General features: G+C 53.6%; 1 protein-coding gene across 1 annotated transcript in view; it reads left to right on the forward strand.

Moving 5' to 3' along the window:
* The window catches only part of NKD1 (NKD inhibitor of WNT signaling pathway 1), a 91,892-nt gene extending 66,159 nt beyond the window's left edge, over window positions 1-25,733 (forward strand). The window contains 6 exon segments of the mRNA NM_001105453.2: window positions 11,376-11,482; window positions 15,571-15,666; window positions 21,447-21,594; window positions 22,102-22,186; window positions 23,520-23,647; window positions 24,449-25,733. Coding sequence (NP_001098923.1) covers window positions 11,376-11,482; window positions 15,571-15,666; window positions 21,447-21,594; window positions 22,102-22,186; window positions 23,520-23,647; window positions 24,449-25,041 — 1,157 coding nt within the window. The 3' untranslated portion in view covers window positions 25,042-25,733.
* Window positions 25,734-27,189: the final 1,456 nt, after the last annotated feature.

The raw sequence follows: 27,189 nt of genomic DNA on the forward strand, positions 1-27,189 counted from the left end.
CCTTCTCTCCCCGCATCCCCTCTCTCCCCACCTGGTGCTGGCCACATCCCTGCCCAACATCTTGGCTCACTCCCACCTCTCACCCTTGGCCTCTGACCACTAACCCTCAACATCATGACTGTTTCTTGTCTTTCTACCTCGTTGCTTGGAGGTGAAAGTGGGCAGAGTGGGTTAGCTCGGCATCTTCCATAGAAAGTTTGAGTCCACAGAACTCTGCCTGCTGGTCGTGCATTTATTAAGGACCAAAAGTGAGTCGGGCAGCCCCTCCCTCTGGGGCCTGGGCCCCCCGTCTAGGCCCCAGGGCTGCTGATAGACAGGCCTTGTTTTGGCCCAGCCCAGGTGTCATCTGGCAGAGTCTGCAGGGGTCTCAGCTTCTCTGGCCCCAGAGTGGAGGTGCCTGGAGTCCTGTGGAGCAGAGCAGTGGCGTTGGGACTGACACCCAAGGGCAAAGCAGCCCCACTGTGAGCTCAAGGCCTGTCCCTGTTGGCATGGCCCAAACTTGGTCTTCCTGCCACCCCATGGGAGTACACGAGAGGCACCCTTCTCCCTTTATTCTGGAGTCAGACCCCAGATCCAGCCTGGCTGTACTGCAGCTCACTGTTTGGTCTTAGGAGAGTCACTTAACTTCTCTGTGTTTCAGTTTCTTGTTGGGGGCAGACATAGCATGTCTTCCTCTGAGGGCCTGTAACAGCGAGCTTATTTATATAAGCCCAGAGCGCAGCGCTGGTTCAGAGTATGCCAGTGTCTGGGAGCTGTCCTGACTCTTGTTTCGTGGGTTCCTCTTTCTTGAAGAGGAGCCAACTGGTGTTTGTAATTATTTACTAGTCCAGATCAAAGCCAGCCTATTTTCAAAGCTTCTTTAATCCTATTAGAATCTCTGAATGTCTCCTTCCACTCCCAGTGCGTGACATAGTCTGGCATGCCATACAGCTCAATAAAAACAGATCTTCCTTGACTTAGGATGGGGTCGTGCGTGCGTGCTAAGTCGCTTCAGTCATGTCCAACTCTCTGTGACCGTATGGACTGTAGCCTGCCAGGCTCCTCTGTCCATGGGATTCTCCAGACAATAATACTGGAGTGGGTTGCCATGCCCTCCTCCAGGGGATCTTCCCAACCCAGGGATCAAACCCGTGTCTCTTATGTCTCCTGCATTGGCAGGTGGATTCTTTACCACTAGCAGTATCTGGGAAGCCCTAGGATGGGGTCATGTCCCAATAAACCCATTGTAAGTTGAAAATATCATTAGTTGAAAGTGCGTTCACACATCTAACCTCCTGAACATCATAGCTTAGCCTTGCCCACCTTACATTAGCCTACACTTGGGTGAAATCATCTAACACAAAGCCTATTTATAATAAAGTGTTGAATAGCTCATGTCATCTATTGAATACTGTGCTGAAAGTAAAAAAAAGTTTGGCTGTCTGAGTTCAGGATGGTTGTAAGTGTATGGGTTCTTGACCCTCGTGATTACGTAGCTGACTGGGGGCTGGGACCCTCTGTCCAGCATCACAAGAGGAATTGTACCACATATCGCCAGCCTGGGAAAAGATCCAGATTTGAGATTCCACATACAGTTGTGTATCACTTTTATACCGTTGTCAAGTCAAAAAAATTGTTAGTCAGGGCCCAACCATGCTCTCTAGAAGAATGAGGCCAACACCATGAAGTGATTGGAGTCCAGCTCCCAGGAAAGCCCCATGTGCCCCGCTCCAGCCCATCGAGGCTCCCAGGTGGGAAATGTCAACCCTTCACAGAGCAAAGGAGCCCTTGGGAGGCCTTTCGTCCCCTTCATTTGTAGTAAGAAATCTGAGGCCCAGAGAGAGGCATGACCTGTCTCAGGTCACACAGCAGACCTGAGGACAGTCTATTCTTCACTCAACACGTTTTAATATTTGCTGAGTGCCTACTGCAGGTGTGGGGCCCTGTTAGGCCCTTGGGTTCCAGCCACGGACAAGGTAGGTGGGCCTTTCTGTGAGGGTGTTGGCACGAGGGAGGCAGGCAGTGAATTGATAACCTGGTTCACACAAGGTTCTGGGAGGGGTGGTTCTGTGAAGAGGTAAAACCCAGGGAAGGTGGAGGGTGACAGGCCTCTCTGAGGAGATGACGTTTCAGCTGAGATGCAGGTGCCAGGAAGGAGCCGCCTTGGGCGGATGTGAGGGTTGAGCAGTCAGAGGAGTGAGGGGAGCCCCAGGGTGGGAGGGTTGTGGGGTTTGGGGGAACACAGAAGGGAAGCCCAAATGGCAGCCAGAGACCAGGGGGATGGGGATGGGGCAGCCGGCAAGGGTGGGGCCCCGGGCTGGGATTTCACGCTGCTTTTGAAGAGAGACTGCTGGCAAGTTTGAGGTAGGTGAGTGCCAGATTCTGACTTCCCTTTGCACCAGAGAATTGTGGCTTCTGTGAAGGCCAGGTCATTCTGAGGTGGGGGGGAGCATGAGAACAGGAGGCGATTGCGATGGTGCAGGGGAGAGGTGATGGTCTTGGCCTAGTGGGGCTGAGGGGCTGGAGCGACGTGGAGGGGCCTGGGGGTGGCGTGGTAGGGCTGGGAGAGAGACGGGGAGGGGGGTGAGGGAAAGAAAGGGGTCCCAGGGACACCTTAGAGACTGGGCTTCGGGAACTACGCGTTCCCTTCTGAGGTGACGATGTCTTTTGTTTTTGGATGTGTTGGCCTCAAGATGCCTGTGTGACATGCAGGTAGGGCTGTGGAGCAGACAGATGGACACCAAGTCTGGAGTTTAGGGAGCAGCTGGGGAAGAGAGAGAAAGACAGAGAGAGGGAGGGGACTTCTCAGGAAGAGGCCATGGACCGCTCCACCAGAGCCCTGGAGTCCCAGGCGAGGCTCTCAATCGATGGGGCAGCAGTGGTTCCCGTCAGTCTGGGAGGAAGGGGAGTTCACTGCCGAGCAGCAGGGACCCCCAGATGGAGGGGGCAGGCGGGCCACACCCCGCTGGCTCCTCTCCCTCAGTTCAGAGCCTGTCCTGCCGGCGAGTGTCAGTCGCCCCGACTCCAGTCCACTGCAGTCCCCCCAGAAGCCCGGGCTGCAGCCGTGACAGCAGTTTCTCTCAAGTCTGTTCTTCATAAAAGCTCAGCTTGAACAGTGGAAATTCTGACTTGTGTCAGATACCGAGGAAGCTTTCATAGCTTCAAGTAGCTCGGGGTTAGATTTTAAAAGTTGAATTTCATCACATGTTTTAACTTGGGCGGGGATGGGGGGAGAGTGGCAGGGACATGATATTTTTAGCCCAAAGAAGGCTTTTTTCCCTTTCCCTCTCCCTCTCCTGGCGTTTTCCCCTCCCTCCCCCAACAGATGTTTCGTCTCAATCCTATTCAAACCTCAAAGCAGAATGGCCATCAACCTTATGCTCTGATGAGAAAAAAAGGCCAGAATGCTATTTGTTGGGAAGGTTTTTTTTTTTTTTTCCCCCTTTCTTCTTTTCCCTCAGTCACAACTGGCCCTTAAATAAAATCTACTTACAGAAAAATGTAACCTGGGGAAGCAGGAGTGAGGAGAAAAAGACCCTGGAAGGGGTAGACACCCACTGGCAGAAACTGCTGGAAGCCAGCTTCGAGAGTACTGCATTGGGTCAATTATGTGTTGGTGGTGGTTTTGTTTTTCCTGAAAAGCAAGGGCTCCAAGTGATGGAGAGTTAAGTCAGGATTCTTTGGGGTCTGTTGGATACTCAACCTGAACTTGCTTAAGATCTGGTCCATAGGAACTCCCCTGGTGGTCCAGTGGCTGGGATTCCAGGCTCCCAATGCAGGGGGTCCCAGGTTCGATTGCTGGTCAGGAAACTAGATCCCACATGCCACAGCTTAAGACCCAGTGCCGCCAAATAAATAAATAAATGTTTTTTTAAAAAATCTGGCTCATAGATTTGAAAAATCCTGAGATAGATCTTGCCAAAGAAGGGCTGGTTGATCCAGGAGCTCAAACCATGTCATTAACACACACACACACACACACACACACACACACACATTCATTCATTTTCTCTCTGTCTCCGTCACATCTCCGTCTTCCCTCTGTTAGTGTCTCCCAGTAAGGTAGCCAAGATGACTACCCAGCTCTGCGTCCTCATATCTTATGAGCTGAGCCATCACAGGTGAAAGATAGCACCCAAGTCCATTATTTCTTGCAAACGTTTGATTTTTACTTTACTGGCCAGGGCAGGTCTAGATTTTTGTGGGACCCAAGTTTATCCAGTTTGGGGGTTGTCTTTTTTAAGGGAAAGAATACACGATTCTCTTTCATAACTGTGGACCATTTATATACAAATATATGTATTTACATATTTCTATTTAGTATGCATTTATTTTTCACTAAACCTAAATAAATATATCCCCAATTCAAGTTCCCCTTAGCTCGATTCCAGAAATGCTTGTGTTCACTCCAATACCACATGACACAAGGGGACGGGCGGGAAGTCAGAATGGGAAGAGACAGCATTCTTAACCAAGCGAGGATAAAATACCTAATTTTGAAAGCATCATAAAAACAACCAACCACGTCCACACATTCCAACTTGGAAGGAGCCCGTGCAAGTCAGAGGCCCAGCAACTTTAACCTCGTCAGCTTCATGAACAACTGTCCTTGGGCATTAGAGCGAGGACACAGGGCCACCAGGATAAAATAAGCTGGTCGGGTCTGGGTGCTTCCAGGAAGCTTGGAGTGGGATCAGCGCCCCCATAAACCACATGGATTGAGCTGGGGGAGGGGCGGCCCACTGGAGAAAACCCAGATGCTATTATGAGAAAGAGGAGCATGGTTGCGGGACAGGCAGGAACAGGTGTTAACCATTGTCCTGTGACAGAGTGGACAGACCAGTGGCTGGGGAGGCAGGAAACAGGGATTTTCGTTCTGTTTCTACGTCTTCTGTGCTCACATCCTGATGCTGCTGCTGCCGGTTGTTGCGTTTTGATGACGATGATGATACACTCCTATGTAGGGTGACAGGCTGGGGCTGCAGCAGTCCTGATGATAGCAGTGTAATCAGGGTAGGGAAACCTAACCCAACCCCAGAGTACAGGAGGGCAGCCTTCTCAGAAGATAGGGACATTTAACCTGGAGACCTGAAGGAGGAGCAGGTGTTGAGAGACAGAAAGAGTGTTCTTGGCAGGGAAAACCGGCTCTGTGGAGAGACGGGGCTGGGAGATGGTTCCATCAAGTTGGCTTCTTGCACCTTGTAGAATGCAGGCGGTACCACACCCTGCATGGTGATATTAAGAGGACATAATGGAATAACGTGTGCACCCACTAACTTCACCAGCACCCCCAGACAGGCCACTGCTGTGTGCAAGGACACACGCATTTGTGTGTCTCTAGGACGCTCGTGCCCCGAGGAGAGCCTCATGCAGATAACGCAAGAAACCATTTGGTCTGGAATGCACATACGATATCTTTCTCTTTTTACTGGCAGCAGATTTACCCTCCTAATTATATTTGGCATAGGCTAATATTAAAATTCATCTGCATTCCCTCTAACAGCTGCTCTTGAAGGGTTGGGGAGTCAGAGACATCCTGGCAAGCCACCCTGAGCCTAAAATATTTGTGGCAGATAATCTGGACGTGGACAGTTGAGAAAGGCCTGTGAGTATGTTAAGGCCAGTGTCCAAACTCCAGCCAGGAAGCTCTGGCTTGTGTTAAATCTTACTTTCTATCAACTGAGAAGAACCTGCCAGGTAACCAGGCTAAGAGAGGTGTCCGCCAGGCCTTCCGGTATTAGTCATTTCTGGTCTTTGGTGGGGCTGACTTAATCATACCGTGTTTCAAATTCGTCTCTTCTTCCAAAGTTTAATATCTACCAGGCCCTTCTGGATTGTGTTAAAATAAGCTGGCATTTGCTGATATCATCCAGGGTTTGGATTTTAGCCGATGTCTGGGATTCAGAATGGACCTACCCCTTTTAAACTGCCCTCTTTCCCACTCCAGTTCCCAACCACAGCAGAATTCATAGTGTTTGTTACGTAGCCTGTGTTCTATCCACCTGGGGGGGTTTGGTGCAGTGGGTCATTCTGGGATGGAATATTTGCTCTGTGCACGTATGGTACACTGTGGGCAGCTGCGGGGCAGTAGCCAGCAGGGCCAGCTCTTGAGAAACTTGCATTCTGGCCACGTGGACGTGGTAGGCTCCCATCATTATCAGAAAATCCCAGAGAGGACTGCAGACTGAATGAGTTTAGACAGCCCTCTGCTAGCAAGAAATGTGTTTGTGCAAAGTGGAAAAAGGGCGCCCCTCCTCAAGATACCTTTCTGCCATCTGTCCAAAAACTGTCATGAACAATATACAATCGAAGATGTCCGGCATGTGAATGGCGCCCCCGAGGTGTACCATGCACAGTTGTCAGCTTCTCAGAGCCAGTGTCCCAGTGACCCCAAGTGACCCTGACCCCAAACCCAAGGGAGGAGCCCTGGGGCACTTATCCTACTCAGGAGGGTGGGGTCTCGGGTGGGTGGATCTGTTTCATTTCACAGCCCTTCTTCTTCTCATACTGCTTGGGCGGCGCCAGCTGTCAACAGCTCTGGCTGGGTTGGCTATGCCATCCTGTTCCCTGGATCACTGCTAAACAGTCCCAAGAAAGTGACCGTGGCTCTCATAGCGTGAGGTTCCAAGGGAGCCTTGGATGCCTCCCATTAGGTGGTTCATGGGGGGCCCATGATCAGAGTTGCCTCATTTAGGTTATTTCCTACTCTCCCCAGAGGTACTCAACACTCTCTTCTTTCTCCCTCTCTTCCTCCCCACCCCCACCCCCTTTTTAAACTGGGGGAGGGGAGAGGGAAGAGACTGTCTTTGATCTCAGCGGAGGAAAAAAGTCTGTTCTGTTCAGGCTTTTGGCTAACACAACAAACAGTGTTTAAAATTTAACTTTGCTTAATTAATTAGTAATTCTGTTTAATGCTGTCTGATCTCCCTCCAAAAGGTATTTTGAAGCTTGAGAAGGGAACATCAAAGGGAGCCGGGTGAAGATGGTCAAGTAATGCATTTAATCTGGCAGTTGCTGGGGGTGGAGAGATGCCAGGTTGGGAGCTAATGTGGGACAGAGCCATCATCTGGTAAACACAGCCGGCCGGCTGGCTCCTCATGGCCATGGCCGTGGTGAGAGGAGGGACAGGGGACCGCTTCCACAGAGAAGGAGCTCTGCACGCTGCCCCAGACTCTTTGGAGTTGAGACTTGGTTTTAAGAAAGCAGAGTTGAAATTTTCTTTCTTCTATGGCTGCTGTATATGGTTGGGCAGGCTGTGGACTGCACAAGGATTTCCAGTCAAGCAGGTGAACAGCAGGTGAAATTCAGCCTGCACCCTGCCTATCAAGGCTGTATTCTCCTGGGTGTGCAAAACTGCACAGTCCACCACTTTTACTCAAAGGGCCAGGAAGAGTACCTATTTTAGGCTTTGTAGGCATTAGAATGGCTGTTGCAGCTACTCAACTCTCTTTCGCCATAGACAATGGATGTGAGTGTCTCTGTGTCCCAGTAAAACGTTATTTACAAAAATAGGTGGTGGGCTGGCTTTGGCTCACGGGCTGCCAGCCCCTGCTCTAGGTCACCCAAGGGTGTGTCAGGCTAAGTGAAAGTCTCCTTCCTCCTCACTCTGTCCCTTCCCTTCCTTTTTCTCCTCCTCCTTCCACTGCTTTCCAACTAGCAGTGTTGTTACTGTTGCAACTGAAGAGTGCCCAGGGTCCCCCTGAAACTGTGCCCCCTGAAAGATCACCTCTGGGGAGAAAAAAAATCAGTGGGCTGAACAGGCATAGGGTAGGAGATGAGGAATGAATGGGCTCAGGCTCTGGTGCTAAAACCCATCCTGACAAAAGTACTGTTCTCCGGTTGGTGGGGCCTGGGAAGCCTGCAGTGAGCCCCAGTCACCCTTCTCCCATCTACCCATGAGCCTGAGGTTGGACGGGTGGAGAGAAGGGGGTGCGTTCTGCACAGGGGTAGCTGGGGTGGGCAATGATTTGATGTCATTTAGTTTCAGGGGGCTCACTCACATGTGTATATAGAAGCAGGGCCCCTGAGTCCCAGCCCAGGCGTCTGGCACCGGGGTCTTCACGGCTGTCTGATTGATCATCTGCCACCTCTTCTGGCCCCTGGGCAGGGGACAGTGAACGGGAGAGAGGCTTTCTTTGGTGGGGGCAACAGGGTGCTGACTGTCCTTGTTCCTGGTCCCAGGCCCCAGGGCACATGGTTCCCAGTAATACTACCCACCTGTGCCTGCCCCTCATGCTGGGAAGGGGCCCCTGGGGGGTGTCCAGGTGGTCTTCTGAGCTAGGATGGGCTGAGGGGTGGGACACACTGATGAAGAAAGGACAAACCCTGGTCTTTGGAGAAGACATATGAAGGGGATAAGGGATCGAGGGGGAGGTTCCCCTCCTCCCCAGGAGAGGAGAGAGGAGGGCAGGCAGGGGAGGGCCTAAGGGAGGATGGGCTGTCTGGGTGTCAGGGGGAGGGGTGCCCCAGAGTAGGAGAGAGCAGGGACAGAGGTTTCTTTTCTTTGGGTTTTATCAAGTGGAACTTGAAAGGCAACATTGAACCTGAAGGTGGTTTTCTGATAACTTCCCTTTGAACTTGAAGTTTGGTTTCGATAAGCCTCGCCGGCTTGCATCTCCAGCCAGGACCTTGGCAGAGGGAGGCAGCAGCTTTGAAGATGGAGCTGCCCTTTGTTTCTCTTTCTTCTCTTTCTTTTTCTTCTTCCCACGATGGCAGCAGCTCTGGCCCAGCGGTGTGCCGGTAGATTTGAGATGGAGGGGTCAGGGTGGTACAGGCTGTGCGCTTGGCTGTCCTTGGGTCACTGGCCAGTCTCCCACCCAACTTCTCTGGTGTCACAACCAGACCTCTTGGCCATTGAGCTGTTTGCTTTGGAGGAGCAGAGAGCGCTGGACTTGGTTTCATCCCCTACCCCAGGAGCGGGCAGCATCCTGACCTTCCTCGTGTCAACCACCCCAGCCATGAGGATGCCAGGTGCCCCCACCTGGATCTTTAGGTTTATTCTCAGTGGCCTCATTCTATGAAACCACCAGGGAGGAGCCGGGGTCTGTGACTGAGACGGGGTCTCTAGCTGGAGCCCTTGACAGCTTTAGGGAGTTGTTGCCTTGCTGTGGGGGCACGGAGATCTGGGGGCTCCCTGCATCCCACTGAGCCCAGTTCCCAGGCTCAGTCAAGAAGGGAGCTGTGATGGATCCAGGACATCACTGGCCGTGGAGGCCTTCCTGTCCCCACCTGTCTAGCCTGGTGACTGGAGCATCTTTATCTTTATGTCTTCCCTCCCTGTCCTGGTTCCTACCCAGGCTGATATGACACTTTTGTGTCTGTTTGCATCCAAAAGCCTCAGCTTTTAGAAAACTTGGCTACTCATTTCCTGATTCCTAAAAGATACAATGTGTAGGGATATCCTGTGTGTGTGCTATTGCTTCAGTTGTGTCTGATTCTGTGTGACCCCATGGACTGTAGCCCACCAGGCTCCTCTGTCCCGGGGGATTTTTTAGGCAAGAAAACCGGAATGGGTTGCCATGCCAGCCTCCAGGGGATCTTCCCGACCATGGAGGCATTGACCCTAAAGCTCCTACAGCTTCTGCATTGCAGGCGCAATCTTTACCACTGAGCCACCTGGGGAGACCCAGGGCCATCATTCGCCAGACTGTCACTACTGATGGCTGGACCCCGTGTGCTGACCCGGGGCTCTCAGCCCTTTCAGTTGCAGCTCCTTGAATCCACACAAGGGTTCTCTGGGGAAGGGACTCTTATCATCCCCACTGTACAGTTGGGGAAACTGAGACATCCAGAGAAGTTATGTGACCTGCCTAGAGCCACACACAGTGTTGGGAGGATCAGAGCCCAAGCAGAGAGTACCCTCTTCCAGGGCTGGCACCAAGTCTGCTGAACCGAGCCAAAATCAGCATGGAGTGGTCAGCAGCACGAGCAAGGCTACTTGGGTTCAAATCCCAGCCCTGCCATTTACTAGCAAAGCACTTCCCCTCTCTGTACCTCAGTTTTCCCATCTGGAAAGTGGAGCTGATCCTGGTACCTGCCTCCTGGGGTTGCTGTGAGGACCGAGTGAGTCAATGAGCAGTGTAGTCAGCCACGAAGCTCTGAGGGCTCCCTGGGAAGGGCTTTGAATAACTGCTGAGCCCACAGGGCAGGGGTCAAGTGGGAGAGCTGGGGCACTACCCAGTAGCCACTCCTGGGTCCCGGTCTGCAAAGCTGGGGTGTGGGAGTGTGGTGGGGGACAGGGTCAGGGGAGAGGCAAGGCCCTCCACCTGGTTTCCTGGCCTGGTAGACATATATCTCCAGGCTCCTGACTTCCCAAGAAAGTCCAGCCCTGGTTGGGGCCACTGCTCAGGGATCTCAGCTGCTCACAGGCCCTCCTGGGCCACCCTTAGTTGGACATAGGGGGAAAGTTCCTCAAGTGAGAGCCAGGCTCTGTTTGCTCCCCTGTAAAACAGGGCAACAGAATCACTGCCCCAGGGAAGCTGAGGGAATCTAAAGAGAAGAGCTGTGAGGTTCTAGAAAGCACGTTCTTGAGCAAACCTGAGTCCCCTTTATCAGGCAGAGACAGAAGAGGCTGGAGGGGTCTCATGGGACATTCAAGATCTGATGGAACCATGGGCTCAGGGATGATGGCTGCTCCCAGCCCTGTCCCCTGGCACCCCTTGGGGGTGTTCACAGGAAAGTGATGTCCACAGACCACCAGCTTTTCATGCCCATCTTCCCACTGCTACTGGGAGGGCATGGAAGGACTCGAGAGCCCTATACTCAACACTTTTGGCAGAGGGAGGCCCTTCTAGGTGAGCAGAGGCAGAATGGAAGTCCCAGGGTGAGCTGGTTCCTGAAGATACCAAGGTGTGCACGCGCGTGTGTGTGCTTCCTCTACCTCAGTGAACTCCATTTCCGTCACTCCCCATTTCTGTTCTCCTTCCTGACCACCCACCAGTGTGCGACCTGCTGAGCCCAGGTGGGTGGTATCTTTGAGGTCACCGCAGTGTTCTCAGGGAAGGCAGGGAGACTGCAGAAAGCAGCCGTGGTCCAGAGCTCCCTCTGGGGTCTCCAGAAGCTCCACTCTGTCCTCATTCACCTGGTCTTTGGCCCAAAGATGCCCTGGGTGGCCTCAGGCTGCTTCTCTGGGCCACAGAAAACAGAGGCCTGCGAGGCCCACTGGGTAACCTGAGCGGCTGGCGAAGAGGCACCCTGGGAGGGGGCCTCCCCTGGGACAGCCCTGGGCATTAACGGGGCCGGAGGACAGAGGGATTTGACTCTAGCAAAGTGGCCGGGCAGAGCGGGCCCGCCGTGCTATGGTGGGGACGGCCTCCGGACAGAGCCACAGGGTCTGGGCCTGGGGTGGCTCAGCGCCTTCCAACTCATGCCTTCTCCCTTATTCCTTCCCCCCGCAGTGGCCCTGCCTCCCGAGAAGTCAGACGGACTGGCCAGCGGAGATGAGAAGAGGATGGAGAAGTCAGGCGAACCCTGCTCGGGCTCCAAGAAACAGCTGAAATTCGAGGTAAATTTCCTTTCCTGGTGCTGAGCCCTGGGCGGAAGGGTTTTCTCTGCCCGGTGCTGGTTTTTGATGGGGGGGGAGGGATGCTGAGGCCCCTCCAGATGTGACAGCCCCTCTCCTCCCCCATGAACAACCTTTCCTCCTGCCACATCTGGGGCTACCCCAGCTCGGCACAGGCCCTAGTGACTCCCCGCGGCCCTCCCCTCTCAGCTCAGGCCCCTGGCCTCTCACCATGGGGTAGTGGCCAGAGGCGGTGGCCGCTGGGCTGGGGGAAGGACAGGAGAGTGGACAGGGGAGATGGCACTCTGGCCCCGGTGCTGCTGTGACTGCCTGCACTTCCTCTCTGGTCCTCCGTTTCCTCGTGGGTGAAGGAAACCTTTGCTACCAGCTCCCTCCCAAGGCTGTCCAGGGGGCCAAAATGGGACTCACAGGTAGGGTAGGTGACCAGGAGGCCTTGGGCAGGTCCCTCACTCTGGGATTCAGGTGCAGGTGTGCTCAGTCCCTTCAGTCGTGTCCGACTCTTTGCGACCCTGTGGACTGTAGCCCGCCAGGCTCCTCTGTCCATGGGATTCTCCAGGCAAGAATACTGGAGTGGGCTGCTAAACCCTCTTGCAGGGGATCTTCCTAACTCAGGGATTGAACCTGCATTTCCTACATCCCCTGCCATTGGCAGGCGGGTTCTTTACCACTAGCACTACGTGGGAAGCCCAGGTGGGGCTCAGATGGTCAACAGCAAAAGAGACATGCCCACCCAGAGCCCACGGTCTGTCTGTCCTACCTCCCTAGATGGTATGTTAAGCTCCTTGTGTGTACCAAGCACAGGTCCAGGTGCTAAGTGGGAGACCCAGGCTGCCTGCAGGGAGCTTACCAGCCTCTCCCCACCCTCCTTTCACCCTCCCTCCTTCCTGCTCTGTCTCCCCTACAAGATCACTAGGGCAGAGCCCTGGAGCCCACAGATGGGGGTTCAGTTCCCACCTCTGCCACTGCCTCACTTGCCTGCCCTGTAAAATGGTGATAGTCATTTTATCCAGGGGTTCCCATCCTCTGGGATCTAATGCCAGATGATCTGAGGTGGGGCTGATGTAATAAGAATAGAAATAAAGTACATAATAAATGTAATGCATTTGAATCATCCTGAAACCATTCCCTACCCCCTGGTCCGTGGAAAATTTTTTTCCTTGCAACTGGTCCCTGGTGCCAAAAAGGTTGAGGACTGCTGACAATATCTATCTACTGGGATGTCGGAAACATGATGAATTAAGGCATCTCAGGGGCTTCAGAGAAGGTGATGGCACCCTACTCCGGTACTCTTGCCTGGAAAATCCCATGGATGGAGGAGCCTGGTGGGCTGCAGTCCATGGGTCACTAAGATTTGGACACAACTGAGCGACTTCACTTTCACTTTTCACTTTGATGCATTGGAGAAAGAAATGGCAACCCACTCCAGTGTTCTTGCCTGGAGAATCCCAGGGATGGGGGAGCCTGGTGGGCTGCCATCTATGGGGTCGCACAGAGTTGGACACGACTGAAGTGACTTAGCAGCAGCAGCAGCAGCAGGTGCTTAAAAGGGTGTCCAGTGCAGAATAAGTACTTTCCTTTTTCCTTCCAAGCAATGGGGATTGATACCCGCTAGTTCCAGGGAACCTGGCGGTGTACTGGGCATGGTTCCTGGCTCACGGAGCACAGTGTGGTCAGGGGGACAGATGAGTGACCCAGGCCCAGTAACTGCACGGTCAGCGTTGTGATGGGGATCTGGGAGTGTGGAGAGGGGACAGGGAGGTTTCCTAAGTCAGCCTAGAGGGTGCAGAGTGATGGGCATTTTGGCAATCCCAAACTCTGCACAGTGCCCTGAGGGGGGAGCCAGGGCTGCAGCAGAGGTTGGGGAGGGCAAGTGTCTGCACTGAGCCTCTGGGCATAGAGGCAGGAGCTGGGGAGAGGTGATGCATGGGGGAGCCTTTGGGATCAGGAGGACGCTCCCGGCCAAGGGAAAAGCAGAAGGCCTGGAGGCTTGCCAGTGCTGGCTGGCTGTGTGGGAATAGCAAAGGGGAGATGACGCAGAAGAGGGGGTGAGATAGGTCATCAAGGGCCCTGCGTCCTCCTAACTGAGGAGCTGAGGGGGCAGGCGGTGTCTCATTGAGGACCTGGGGTTGCTAACTTCTTCCTGAGCCCTCCACCCCGGGTCTCTGCAGGTTTTCTCGGGGTGCTTGGCAAAGCCAACACCGAGGCCAGGGCAGAAGAAAGACCCAGACTCGGACGTCTTTCCTGGAAGCCCATGTGGGTCTGCTTGCAAATGGGGGCCGGCTGATGCCTGTGACTTACCCGTGGTCCCTGAGGAGGACTCACCCCAGAGGCCGGGGATGGGGGGACAAGAAGACGCATGTGACAGAGATCATGGGAGGTGGGGGTAGTTACTTGACCCATATTTCTGAACTTCTAACCCGAGCTTTCTTTGAAGCCAAGTGGAGGGGCTGGGAAAGGGAATCAGGTGTGCATGTGTATATGAATGTGTATGCAGATGTGTGTATCAGTGTGTAGACATATGTATGTGAGTGTGTGTATGTCTGTGTGTGTTCATATGTACGTGTGTGTGCACGTGCCCATAGGCACACACTCGTGTACATGCATGTGTGCAGGGCAAGTGCTGCAGGACGCAGTGCTGGAGAGCAGAGCGAGCACTTGGCAGGTATCAGACAGGCGTGTCACAACTGAGGAAGGCCGACTTTGAACTCAGCGTGGGCCGCCCGAGAATTGCTAGAGGGAGCTGGCTGTGAGCTGCAGAAGCCTGGGGCAGGGCTGCTGTGCTGGGGCTCACTCCCGCCAGCCTTGGGAGGCCAGGCACCGCCCCTCTCTGGAGGCACTGAGTCTGTCCTCCTGCAGAAGAAAAAGTGGGCCAAGGCAAGACATGGAACTGGATGGTATGGGGGTGTCTTCGCTTGTTTTCATAGGACTTGTGGATCTAAAAGGCTGTTTGTGGATTCTCTTTCCCCAAACGGCCGTCCTTTCTGGACCTGTCTGTCTGGGGTTCAGCCAGCCCCTGCATGCGGGTGGCCGGTGACGGAGCTCCCCGATTCCCTGTTCCCAGTCCTTGCGGTTGGACACCTCGGGCTGTGGGAGCCACGGTGATGACGTCATTGCTGTATTAGTCACTCCAGCAAAGACAATAGCAGCTACCTCCATTAATTGGGCTTTTCTCTGAGCCAAGTGGCTTACATATCTGTTTCCCGTTCTCTCCAAGCAGACCCTGAGACAGGACTTGGGAGGTGATCCCAGGGAGCAGGGAAGGAGGGGTGCCCGTCACTGGGGGTGGTGGGGGTTGGTTGATGAGCAGGTCTCGGGCAGCAGGGCTCTGTCCGCCAGGGCTCCCCAGAGAGCCATGCTAGAAGTCTCAGATGTGTCCCCCGGCTTGGCCCCTTCCTTGTTCTGGTTCCTGGGGATCTTCAATCCCTGACTCCTCAGACAGGGATGCTGGACACTTGAAGTGGGAGGTGGGGAGTAGCCGACCACAACTACAGGGGAATGTGGAGGGGGCTCAGGGGACGTGGCGTGGGGCAGTTAATGCTCCCAACAACTTTCTGAGGTCTGGACCATCATCTTCTGTAGTCTGTATGAGGGGAAACTGAGGTACCGAGAAGAGAAAGGCCATGTCCAAGTTCATGTCACTGCAGAGGGCCAAGCCCAGGCTGGCACCTGGGGCTGACCCTTCAGCTCTTAACACTCCTCCCATCCTGCGTTCCAGGTTGGGTGGCCGCCCATGGCTAAGTTACCCTGTGTGTTTTCTGGTAGCTTCTACCCCCGGCTCCAAGTTCATTCTTCCTGAGGCCGCATGCCTCCTCCCAGAGCCCTCCCTTGTGTTTCCTCGGCCTTTGAAGACCCTAGAGTGTCTGGTACCCGGCAGGCCCCTCTCCCCAGGCCCAAGCTCCTTGGCCCAGCTTGGCCTCTCTCCCAGGCCTGGCGTGTCTTGGTCATCACATTCTCCTTCATACAGGGTCTGGGGAGGGCAGCGGGGAGGCTGGCGGCCCCGTGACCCAGCCTCCGGGTGTCCCAGCCGCCAAGTGACCGGCCACGTATGTCTGTTGTCTGTTTACATCCAGGAGTTGCAGTGTGACGTGTCTGTGGAGGAAGACAGCCGGCAGGAGTGGACCTTCACCCTGTACGACTTTGACAACAATGGCAAGGTCACTCGAGAGGTGAGTGAACCCGCTGGGCCTCCCGCCAGGCCACACCCCTGGCGCAGGACCCTTCGTCGGGCACACACCCCTGTTGCCCCTTCCCCTTCTCCTCAGGTCAGGTGGGGAGGGCAGGAGTGAGGCCCCTGGGAGTTTCATGGAAACCGGTGAGAAGGAGGAGGCGACAGAGAGGAAGGGCCGCCAGGCTGCTCTGGGGCGAGCACCATTCAGGCTGGGGAGGGGCAAGAGTCAGGCGCAGGGCCCCAGACCTCCCTAGAGGGGCACCCGGTCCCCAGCAGAGTCTGTCCGGCCTCCTCTTCTCTCTGGTCCTGGAGCTCCAAGATCGCCCCAGGCTACTTCCCACCTCGGCCAATCTGCCCAGGAGCTGGGGTGGGCTGGGCACCCAGAGGACCCCAGTGCTTCTCTCTACTAATTAAAAAATGAGCAGCCCAGCCCCCAGGGTGCTGCCAGCGGCTCTGTTACAAGCTTGTCCACCCCCACGCCACCCCCCACCTCGCTGCAGGCCTGTGTCTCTCTCTCCCCTCAAACCTCTCCCACATGTCTTTCCTCCCTGGGCTCCTCTCACCTTCCTCTATACCTGGGTCTATGTACGGCGCATCTATGGCGGGCACCTCCTGTCCACTGGGTGTGCTTTGCGGAAACGGCACAGATGCAATTCCTAGCCATATAGCTCTCACAGTCCGCTGAGAGAAGCGGAGCCTGAACCGTCGTAGGGTCATCGTAAGCTGTGATTTGTTCAGTGACAGAAATAAACGGAGTGGTGTGACTAAGAAGGGCTTCCCAGGTGGCGCTAGTGGTAAAGAACCCACCTGCCAATGCAGGAGACATAAGAGACACGGGTTCGATCCCTGAGTCGGGAAGATCCCCTGGAGGAGGGCATGGCAACCCACTCCAGTATTCTTGCCTGGAGAATCCCATGGAAAGAGGAGCCTGGCGGGCTACAGTGCATAGGGTTGCAAAGAGTTGGATAAAACTGAAGCGACTTAGCACATGCACGTGAATGAGATGGGCTGGAGTGACCAGAGAAGCCTCCTGGAGGAGGTGACATGGGCACTGAGCCCTGCAGGTGCCAAACTCGGGGAGAGCCCCAGGCTGGGGAGAATGAGAGCACCAGGGTGTTTAAGGACCCAGAGGAGACTGGTGCAATGGCTGCTTATCTGGAAAGACAGGGCTGCAGCCAGAAGCCAGCACGACATGTCGTGTGGGGCCTCGGAGGCCGCAGCTGGCAACCTGACTTCTATTCAGGTGTTAAGGGAAGCCAGGGGAGGGCTTATTTAGGCTGGCGCGTGATCTCGTCTGAGTTACTACTGATGATTGTTGCCTCTGTTTGCCTGGGCCTTGAGATCCTCCTTTCTGCCTCCTTGTTGCCTTTTCAGCCCAGTTTCTCTCTGACATCCACTCCCTCCCCAGGAGGCCCAGGTGTGTGGCCTGTAACAGATCCGCAGAGACCCGAGAGGAGCATGGCTGGCTCCACGCCCGTCTCTCGCCCAGCACCAGAGGGCCTCAGGGTGCTCCCAGGGAGAATTGAAACTTTGCTATCTTATCTCCCTGTCCCGGTTCAGGGCTCAGTATTTTCTTCTCTGTAAATAGTGCAGGAGAAGCTGCCAGAGGAGAGACCCGGGTAAAAAAAGGCCACCTCTTCCTCAGGCTATGGTTTAGGGGATGTTAGAACAGATTGGAGGAAAAGCTGTGAGTGAATTTCAATCATTCAGGATTCTTTGGGTGTCAGTGACAGAATCCCAGTACAAACTACTGTAAGTTTAAAAAAAAAAAAAAAAAGGGAGAGAGAGAGAGAGGACCATTTTGGCTCATGTAACTGAAAATTCAGTCCACGGGCACTGACTTCAGGCATGGCTGGATCCAGAGGCTCAGTGTCTTCAGGACTAGCTGTTCTTCATGGTTCTTTCCTCTGTGTTCCTTCATTATCAACAGTCTCTCCCGTTGGCAAGATAATGACTGATAGTTTCAATCTATACCCCAGCCTGTCTGCAGCTCTCCCAAATTCAGAATGTCACGTGGAGCTCCACAGCTGAATGTGACCGGCTTTGATTGAGTGACATGACTGGTGCAGAATCATTTTGGCCATAAGCTTGTGATGCGTTTAATGGCTGATTCTGAGTACATGTGCTCATTCTGGAGTCAAGGGAAAGTTGACACACGAGTCACATGGAATGAAAAATGGAATGGATTTGGATCACAAAATAAAATCAAGGGTCTGTTATTTGGGGAAGGGAATGGATTCTGAGCAGGCAAAGCTCCCAGGGAGACCTGAGTATTTGGAAGCAGCAGAGACTCTTCCTGGTTTGGGACCCTGGGGACATGGGAGATGATTTAGGTGAGACTACCCCCCCCACACACACACCAAGTCCCCTCCAGCTATCACGCTGTTTGTGCGGGGTCATTGTGTTTTCAGATTGAGAAGCTCCTGTTCCTCCCTCCGCGCCCTACCCCACCCACCCCACTCCCAGGTTGTTTGGGAATGGACTCATTATCTTCACAGGAGAATGCATCCCAGGCTTGAAGCCTGGGTAACAGAAATGCATGGAGGTGGCAATTCAAGGGAAGGCCAGACTGGGCTTCTCAGGGGTGTGGTGGCCTTTCACCTCTCCTAACACGTGCAGTGGCCCCTGGTAGCCACCCTCTTCCTTTCTGGTTCAGAAGAGACTGAGGGAGTCTCAGGAGTTGACCATAAAAGGGTTTGCCCCCCACCTCGGAGGCCTTACGAAACCTTGCAGGCAGACACTGCTTTCTCATTCTTCATTCTGCTATTCTTCACCCCCTGCTAACATGAGGCATAGCAAGGATGTGAAGATTTCCAAGGAGGGTGCCCCAGCCCAGTTGCAGGGAGAGCCTTCACTGGTGTCTGTCTCCTGCCAAGCAGCGAGGAGGTTGGCTCCCAGTCCGGGGAGGACCCAGCCTGGTGTTTCCCCCGATTTATTTTTAGCTCTAAAGCCACTCCTCAAATCTGGCTATAAATACCCCTTCCCTCCACACTCTCTGGCCGTCAGCATGCTCGTTCCTGCACTGGGACATTCAGACTCCCACCTCACTGCAACCAGTCTACAGCTGGCATCTGGGCCAGCTTCCCAACTCAGAAGAAAGTACCTGTTCATCCTTCAGGTGTTCATTTGTACAATAAATAGTCACAGGCATCTACTCCTCTGTGCTGGACTCTGTGTAATGAACAGGGCTGGTTTTCCAGCTGGGACTACCAAAGCACCCTTGTTCCTGCACCTTGAATCATCTGGGACCCTCGGGGATGGCATTCCAGGGCCCCAGGCCTGGTGTGTGATGCTTTAGGCAATTATGTTGATGGACCTCACTTTCCTCATCTGTAAAATAGAGATAATGATGCCACCTTCATGGGCTTCCTAAGGTGATGAGAGAGGGTGGGCAATTGTGGTGGTGCAGAGCAGCTTAAGGGAAAGAGAAGAAAGAGGGGGTCCTCTGTGGGCCTTGCTAGAATTGCTGGGATGCCCAGTCAGCCAGCAAGTGAGAGGCTGGAGCCCAGGTCTCAAACTGGCAGCCCCCAGCAACCCCAATGTAGCCCCCAGGTGTTCCAGCCCAGCACAGGTAACAAAAGCAAAAATAGATGAATTGGACTACATCAAAATTAAATGCTTCTGTGCATCAAAGGACACAATCAGCAGAATGAAAGGCAACCTACAGAATAGGGGAAATATCCGCGAATCAAGTGTCTGAGAAGGAATTAATATCCAGGATATATAAAGACCTCCTACAACGCAACAACAAGCAGCTTGATTAAAAAGGGCAGAGACTAACTAGACATTTCTCCAAACAAGATATACAAATAGCTGATAAGTGCATGAAAGGATATTCAACATCACTAATCATGAGGGAAATACAAGTCAAAACCACAATGAGATATTACCTCACAGTCAGAATGGCTGTTATCAAAAGGACAAAAAAAAAAACAAGTGTTGGTGAGAATGTGGAGAAAAGGGAATCCCTGTGCACTGCTGGTGGGATTGTAAATTGGTTCAGCACTATGGAAAATAGTATGGAGTTTTCTCAAAAGAATTAAACATAGAATTACCATATAACCCAGAAATTCCACTTTTGGGTATATACCCCAAAGACATGAAAGCAGATCCTCTAAGAGATAATTGTACATATCCATGTTCATGGCAGCATTATTCACAATAGCCAAAAGGTGGGCACAAACTCCAGTGTCCATTGATGCTGCTGCTAAGTCGCTTCAGTCGTGCCCGACTCTGTGTGACCCCATAGACGGCAGCCCACCAGGCTCCCCCGTCCCTGGGATTCTCCAGGCAAGAACACTGGAGTGGGTTGCCATTTCCTTCTCCAATGCATGAAAGTGAAAAGTGAAAGTCAAGTCGCTTAGTCGTGTCCGACTCTTAGCGACCGCATGGACTGCAGCCTACCAGGCTCCTCTATCCATGGGATTCTCCAGGCAAGAGTACTAGAGCGGGGTGCCATTGCCTTCTCTGGTCCATTGATGAATGAATAATGAATGGGTAGGCAAAATGTGACATATCCATACAATAGAATATTATTCAGCCTTAAAAAGGAGGGAAATTCTGACCCAACATGGGTGAACCTCAAAGACATTATGCTAAGTGAGAGAAGCCAATCACAAAAAGACAAGTACTCCATGAGTCCACTTATATGAGGCATCTAGAGTAGTCAGATTCATAGAGACAGAAATAAAATGGGGGTTGCCAGGGGCTAGGGGCAGAGGAAATCGAGTTGGAAAAAAAAAAAATTAGTTGCCGGTATCGAAGATTCTGAAAATGTAACAGGAGATTCTGGATTTCTGGCTTCTCTGGAATGACCGTCAGCCAGCATTGTCACAAGTAGCTGAGTTGGGTGGCTGCCACCTCCCGTGGGTGGGGATGTACCCAGTTGGCCCCACCACCTCTGGTCATCTGTCCACCTACTGCAGAGCCACGGCAGTGCTTGGTGTCACCTCTGCCTAAAGGCTTATGGGTGAGGGGGCAACAGGGGGCTGAGTCCACCTGTATTCATGAAGAGTCTCTGGGCAGAAGAGTCTGTGAGCCTACCCTATAGAGGGCAAATACCTTTTCTAGAGGTTTCCAACATCATTTAAAGCATGAAGCCTCCCCTCAGACCAAGGACCTTAGGCAGATGTGGTGGGTGGGACCTACTGGGGGCACCTGGTCCCCCCTCCATCCCCCAACCCTAAGGATTGGAGAGCCCTGTTCTGATTGAGGGGGTAACTGAGGTCTAGAGAGAAGAGGAGTTTTGGTCAAGTTCTCACAAAAGAGTTTATCTTTAGGGACGCATCCACTTTTCTATTTTTCATTGAGAAAGTGCTCATCAGATCAGAAGCAGATGCTGCTGATGCTCACGGCCACAGTATCTGAGCCCCTCCTCTCAGTTTACCTGTTAAATAGTGCCCAGCAGAAGAGCTTTCTCTGTTGCCTGGGAGATGGCTTAGCGCTGGCAGGACATCCTGGAAGTCCAGAGGATGTAGAATCCCTGGGGCAACTCTGCACCCTCGAGGCATGAGCTTTCTGAAGCAACTTCCATTCAGTGCCTCCGTGGGCCCAGGTGCCACTGAGCCCCGCTGCCCACCGTCCTTCCTGTGCATTCAGGTCATTCACCCGCCCTCTCCCTCACTCTTGCTTCTGGTCCTGGTGAGCCTCTGACATCCTAGATTTTGCCTGAGGCTGGGCTTTGGGGGAACTGGGGAGGTTTCCACCTTTCAGGCTCCACCGCCCCTCTGAATACTCTGTTTTAAATGCACGTGGTTTTCTGCTTCCCTCCCCATCCAGGACATCACCAGCCTGCTGCATACCATCTACGAGGTGGTCGATTCCTCCGTCAACCACTCCCCAACGTCGAGCAAGACGCTGCGGGTCAAGCTCACAGTGGCCCCCGATGGGAGCCAGAGCAAGAAGAGCATCGTCCTCAATCACCCCGGTGAGGGCTGGCAGGCCATGCTAGCCATGGGGTTGGTCCACTCCCAGCTCTCAGGGAGGCTCAGAGCCCACATCGGGGGAGTGCGGGGGGTGGGGGGTGGGGAGCCTAGGGCTTTTCCTGTGAGCTGCTCTGTGGACAAGTGGAGTTTGAGCAGGTCCTTGAAGGACCAGGGTTTGGATACGGAAGGAGTTCTAGAGATGGAAGGCCCTGGGTGAGCAAAGTGCTGGAGGTGGGCCTGGGCGTGGGGAGGGTGGTCGAGTGCGCCGAGCCTCGAAGGTGGCTAAGGGGTCTGGGAGGAGGTGAGTCGGGGGAAGGAGTTAAGCCAGGCACGTAGCAGCAAGACCCCTCTATTTAGTCCTGGCTCGGAGAACCCTCCCCACAGAGCTGTCGTGAAGCTTCTGTGGGCCAGTTTTTAAGAACTGTGTGCTAGGCAGCCTGAGAAGGGCTGGGAGGTGGGTGGGCACAGGAGCGAGCTGCTCACCCATCTGTTTTTCGGATGGGACTCAGACCTGCAGAGTGCCAGACCCAGAGCCGAGACCAAGCCCGCTGAGGAGCTGCGAAGCTGGGAGAAGAAGCAGCGGGCCCTCCTCAGGTAAGGCGGTCCCAAGCATGGGTTGAGCACCAGCTGTGTACCAGCTTCTAAGGGATTTGAAGCAGGAGGCTGCAGTCTGCATCCTCCTGGGGCAGGAAGTCGGGGTGGGGGTGGGGGGGTGTGACTTAAGAGGACAGGTTCACAAATCAAGCTCAGTTTTCCAAAATACCTAAATGTAGGTCTGCGTTGCTTCATCCAAAATGCCTTGGGCCAGATTTGTTTTGGAATTTGGCGTTTGTTGAGTTTTAGAAAGGTGCTCCCACCGTATTTCTGTTTGAGGTCTGAGCAGCAACCCAGGATTTAGCACAGAAATATTTTTGCAGGGACATGTATATATATTCACGCTAAGTGAGATAAAGACTATAGCTACCTTCACATCTGTTTAGAGCAAGCTTGGCTGCCAAACGAGTTATGGAAAATCTTTGTTTTGGGGCGTTTTGGATTTCAGAAATGTGGATAAAGGATTCTAAGACTGCAATTAGCTTTCACCTGTTGTTTTTCTTTAACTGCAAGGAAGGAAGTAAAGGGAGGGAGGGATGAAAAGAGACTGAGTAAAGAAAAGTGTTGAGGTAAACAGTAATATAATGTAACAGTAACGTGGGAGGCATGAAGATGTATCAATATCTACTGTGTATGTGGAAAGGAAATGACTGGGATTTGAGAAATAGTAGCACAGGGGGAAGAGAGAAGGTGGGGTCCAAGCAGGGACACAGCATGGTGTGAGGAGAGGGCTAGGAATCAGGGGTGCCCAAGCTGGCTACAGATGTGGGAGGCTGTCCTAAGGGGAGCAGGGAGGAGGCAAGCTAGCATGGGCAGATCACAGAGACCCTTGAAGGGGAGGGCAGGGAGCCCAGAATCCTGCAGTGGGGAAAACGTCACGCCCACCACACACACACACACACATACACACACACACACACACACACACACACACACACCCCTTACACACACACACACACACACTGGGAAGGCCCATGCTGGATTTGGAGCAGGTGATGGAGTTTGCTGACCTCAACTCCAGTGGCTTGGGGGCCTCTGTTCTCCCCAACCCCTGGGGAGCCAGGCGGACATTGGGGACACACAGTTTGAAGCCTGGCTCTGGACCATCTTTTTGATCAGTTACTCTCTCCTTTGCTTTGGCCCAGGGAGGCTAGGCAGGGGAGGAAAAGGAGGGCCAGAGTACTAAAGTGGTCTCTCCCTACCCCGCTCCCAAGACCCAGACCAAAATTAACAGAGGGTCCAGAAATGCTTGTCTCGTGACTTCCCAGGAGCTTTGTGGGACCTCTCCCACTGTGAGGCCAGGGCCCACCCTCTCACTTGCCTTCCCCGAAAGGTTCCAGGGTGACAGCCATCTGGAGCAGTCCGGCTGCTACCACCATTGCGTGGATGAGAACATTGAGAGGAGAAACCACTACTTAGATCTCGCCGGGATAGAAAACTACACGTCCCAGTTTGGGCCTGGTAAGGGAGCGCCTTCACTTGAGTGGGTGGCCAGGGGAGGGCGTGGCCGGGCGGGCAGGTGCGGGGCGAAGGTGTTCACTGGCCCCCTGGGCTGGGGGGAGGCGTAGCTTTTACTAGAGTGATTTGAGTCTTCTTCGAGGAGACGATCTTGAAAACTTTTGAGAGATTAAAGTAATACATGTACGAAGTTGAACAAAATCAAATATTATCCAAGGGTTTCTAATTCAGTGAAAACAGCAGTTCAGCGCTGCACTCTAACCCGCCCCGACCCAGTTCCCCTCTCTTCCAGTGAGGACCCCGGGCTTGGTTAAGCAAAACACCACTCTGTCTTTATGAGCCCTTGACATCTTGGCTCTTGCTATGATAAATGAAGACGCAGCCCACTTAATTTCACTCCCCTCGGCGCCCTTCTCCCCCTCCTCCTGTGTTTAATTCCTCTCTGGGTTACCTCTGTAAGTAAAGGAACATGCTCATAGATTTTCTTCGTGCCCCGGTGGCCTTAGACAGTTAACAGTGTCTCTGTCTCCTCTCTTTTCAAACTCTCAGAAGGAGAATTAATTATTTTTAAAGACCTAACAAAGAAACAGTTTTTTCCCCACTTAGCAGATGGCAAAGTTCCATTCGAGAAAACTCTCCTCCAAGACAGGGAGGAGCCAGCAGTGGGTGGGGAGTGGGAGCTCTGATAAGGAACAGCTGCCTCTCTCCGTATGGGAGAACTGGGGGTGCGGGTGATTTCTGGGGCATCCTGCGACACCAGCACACAGTAGGTGTTCACTAAACGTCTGTTGCGTTGACTCCTAGGCTCCCCGTCAGTGGCCCAGAAGTCAGAACTGCCCCCTCGCGCCTCCAACCCTACTCGATCTCGCTCCCACGAGCCGGAAGCCATCCACGTCCCACACCGCAAGCCCCAGGGCGCGGACCCCGGCTCCTTCCACTTTCTTGACGCCCCCTTCGCCAAGGCCTCGGAGGTCCAGCAGCGGCTCCGGGGCGGCACCCAGGACGGGAGCAAGCACTTTGTGAGGTCCCCCAAGGCCCAGGGCAAGAGCGTGGGTGTGGGCCACGTGGCCAGAGGGGCGCGAAGCAAGCCCCCCGGGGGACCCGCGGTCCCTGCGGTGGCCCCCTCGGCCCACCTGGCCGCCAGCCCTGCCCTCCTCCCCACCCTGGCGCCCCTCGGGCACCGGAAGCACAAGCACCGCGCCAAGGAGAGCCAGCAAGGGTGCCGGGGCCTGCAGGCGCCGCTGGCCGTGGGTGGCACCGTCGTGGGGCGGGACCACCTGAGGGAGCTGCCCGCCGTGGTGGTGTACGAGAGCCAGGCCGGCCAGGCAGTCCAGAGACACGAACATCACCACCACCACGAACACCACCACCATTACCATCACTTCTACCAGACATAGAGACGTAGAGCCCCGTCCCCTGCCCTGCCGCACCATATGAAGGACCCCCCCCAGCCCCCCAAGGCATTATTATTCTATTAATTATTGTTATTATGACAACTATTGTTTATTAATAATTATTGTTACTCCACTAATATTCAGCTAGCCTCCATGTAGAAGATATATGGAAACACAGAACTAAACTTTTATTTATATGTTGTGGGGACTGCATAACTTACCCAAGAAGTGACTGTGGGTTTGGAAGTGGCCTGCAGTGGCAGAGGCTCCCTGGGGTTCGGGAGCTGCCATTGTCCACGCTGGGCCATCCCACACCCTTCCCTTCCCCAACCCCCCACGCCCAGCCCCACCCCCGGAGCCCTCGGCCAGAGCCCTGCCCGACTCCAGAAGAACACCCTCACCTGGCCGGGCTTCCAGAGACCCTCGAAATCTCCGAGAAGATAAACAGCTGCTACCTCTTAGTATGATTCGGATTTTATTTTGCCCTTAACTGATTGTAATGTGCTACAAGGGATTTCAGCGGACTGCGCGACCTTCCCGGCTGTTGTGTTTTGATGTCCCAACCTAGAAACCTTAGCTGTCCTTTCTGGAGTTAACCTTTCACACCTTTCCAGTGGGATCATGCCCCCTGCCCCAAACCAGCCCCATCGTTCCTGCCTTGCGCAACGTGAAAATACATTTCTCCTTTTTCTCTCCTCCTCCTCCTCTCTTCTTTAGAAAGATACACACACATATTTAAAGACTGCCCCTGAAACCAGCCTTCTCACTTTGGAAACCTCTGGAGAGGGAACTAACCACATAAACAAGTGTGGTTTTCCAAGATCAGGCAATTGTGTGTTGTCGGTTGTGAATGTGGAAACCTCATGTCCTGCCATTGGCAAATATATACATACCTACGCGATTCTCTAACAGAGCTTCCTGTATCTGTAGATAGATGCCATCTGTCCATTTCTATGTATCTTTCTATAAATATACACTCTCAGGTACCTTTTCTGGTGTGCAGAAATTGGTGCTTTGCTTCTCAAGACACATCCAAAGTCCAGAAGTGACCCTGTGTCTGCCTCCCTGTGGGGCTGCTGTTCATTAAATGCCCCTTGCCTCTCATCAGGGGGTCCTTTCTCAAGGTTGAGGATCTGATAGGTTTTGGAGAGGACTGTGGGATTATGGAAGTGTGGAGGGAAATGGGAACAGTGGCCAGAGTTGGGACCCTGGAGCAGTGTCCTCTGTAGAAAAGAATTTTGACTGAGACCTGGGGAGGCCAGGAAAAGGACCCCTGTCAACTAGTCAGGGACCCTGTGAAAACCGGTGACACACACATCCTAATTGGATAATGGAGTGAGCTTAATCTGAAGGAGGGCATGGCAACCCACTCCAGTATTCTTGTCTGGAGAATCCCATGGACAGAGGAGCCTGGCAGGCTATAGTCTATAGGGTCGCAAAGAGTCAGACACGAATGAAGCGACTGAGCATGAGTACGTGAGCTTAACAAAGGGAATATCTACATAGTGTGGGCAAGCCTCTTAAAAGAGTAAAAGGGCATATGCTGGCACTCTGGGTGCCACTCCTACCCCTGGAGTGGAGGGTGTGGGGATGGGGGGGTCATCGTCGGCAGACAGAGGGGTGGGGGCACCCGAAGGAGCCATGGCCTTTTCTGGAAGGATGCAGCCAGCCTGTGGGGACCCTCCAGGGAAACGACTTCTGGACCTTTCTCTCTTGTCCTCCTGTGTCCTGCTGAGGCCTCCTCGGCTGAAGCCACCAGGAACCAGAGAGCAAGGGAGTTACTGATGGGGGTCACACGGGCATTCTTTCAGGAAAGAGGAGAGTGGAGGGTGAATCTGGGAGCACACAGGAAGAAAAAGTGGCTCCAGCTGCCTGCCTTTCTGCTACTTGGTCTCCCAGCAGGGACCCCCTTTTCCAGAGCCTCTGATGTTGGTTTACTGGGGTTGCTAAGGAGTAATTTTTGAAGATAGTGTGCAGAGTTGTTGTCACCATATTAATTTTATTACTTACTGGCATACCTGGAACTGGATTAGTATAGTTAATCCTTGTGACAACCAGTGAGTTTTGAGGCGGCCAGGAGAAGCTCAGGGAGTACAACAGGCTCAGAGAGGTTGAGTAACTCTCTTGAGAACACACAGCAAGTGGCAGAGG

This window comes from Bos taurus, chromosome 18, assembly GCF_002263795.3.
Source record: "Bos taurus isolate L1 Dominette 01449 registration number 42190680 breed Hereford chromosome 18, ARS-UCD2.0, whole genome shotgun sequence".
NCBI lineage: Eukaryota > Metazoa > Chordata > Mammalia > Artiodactyla > Bovidae > Bos > Bos taurus.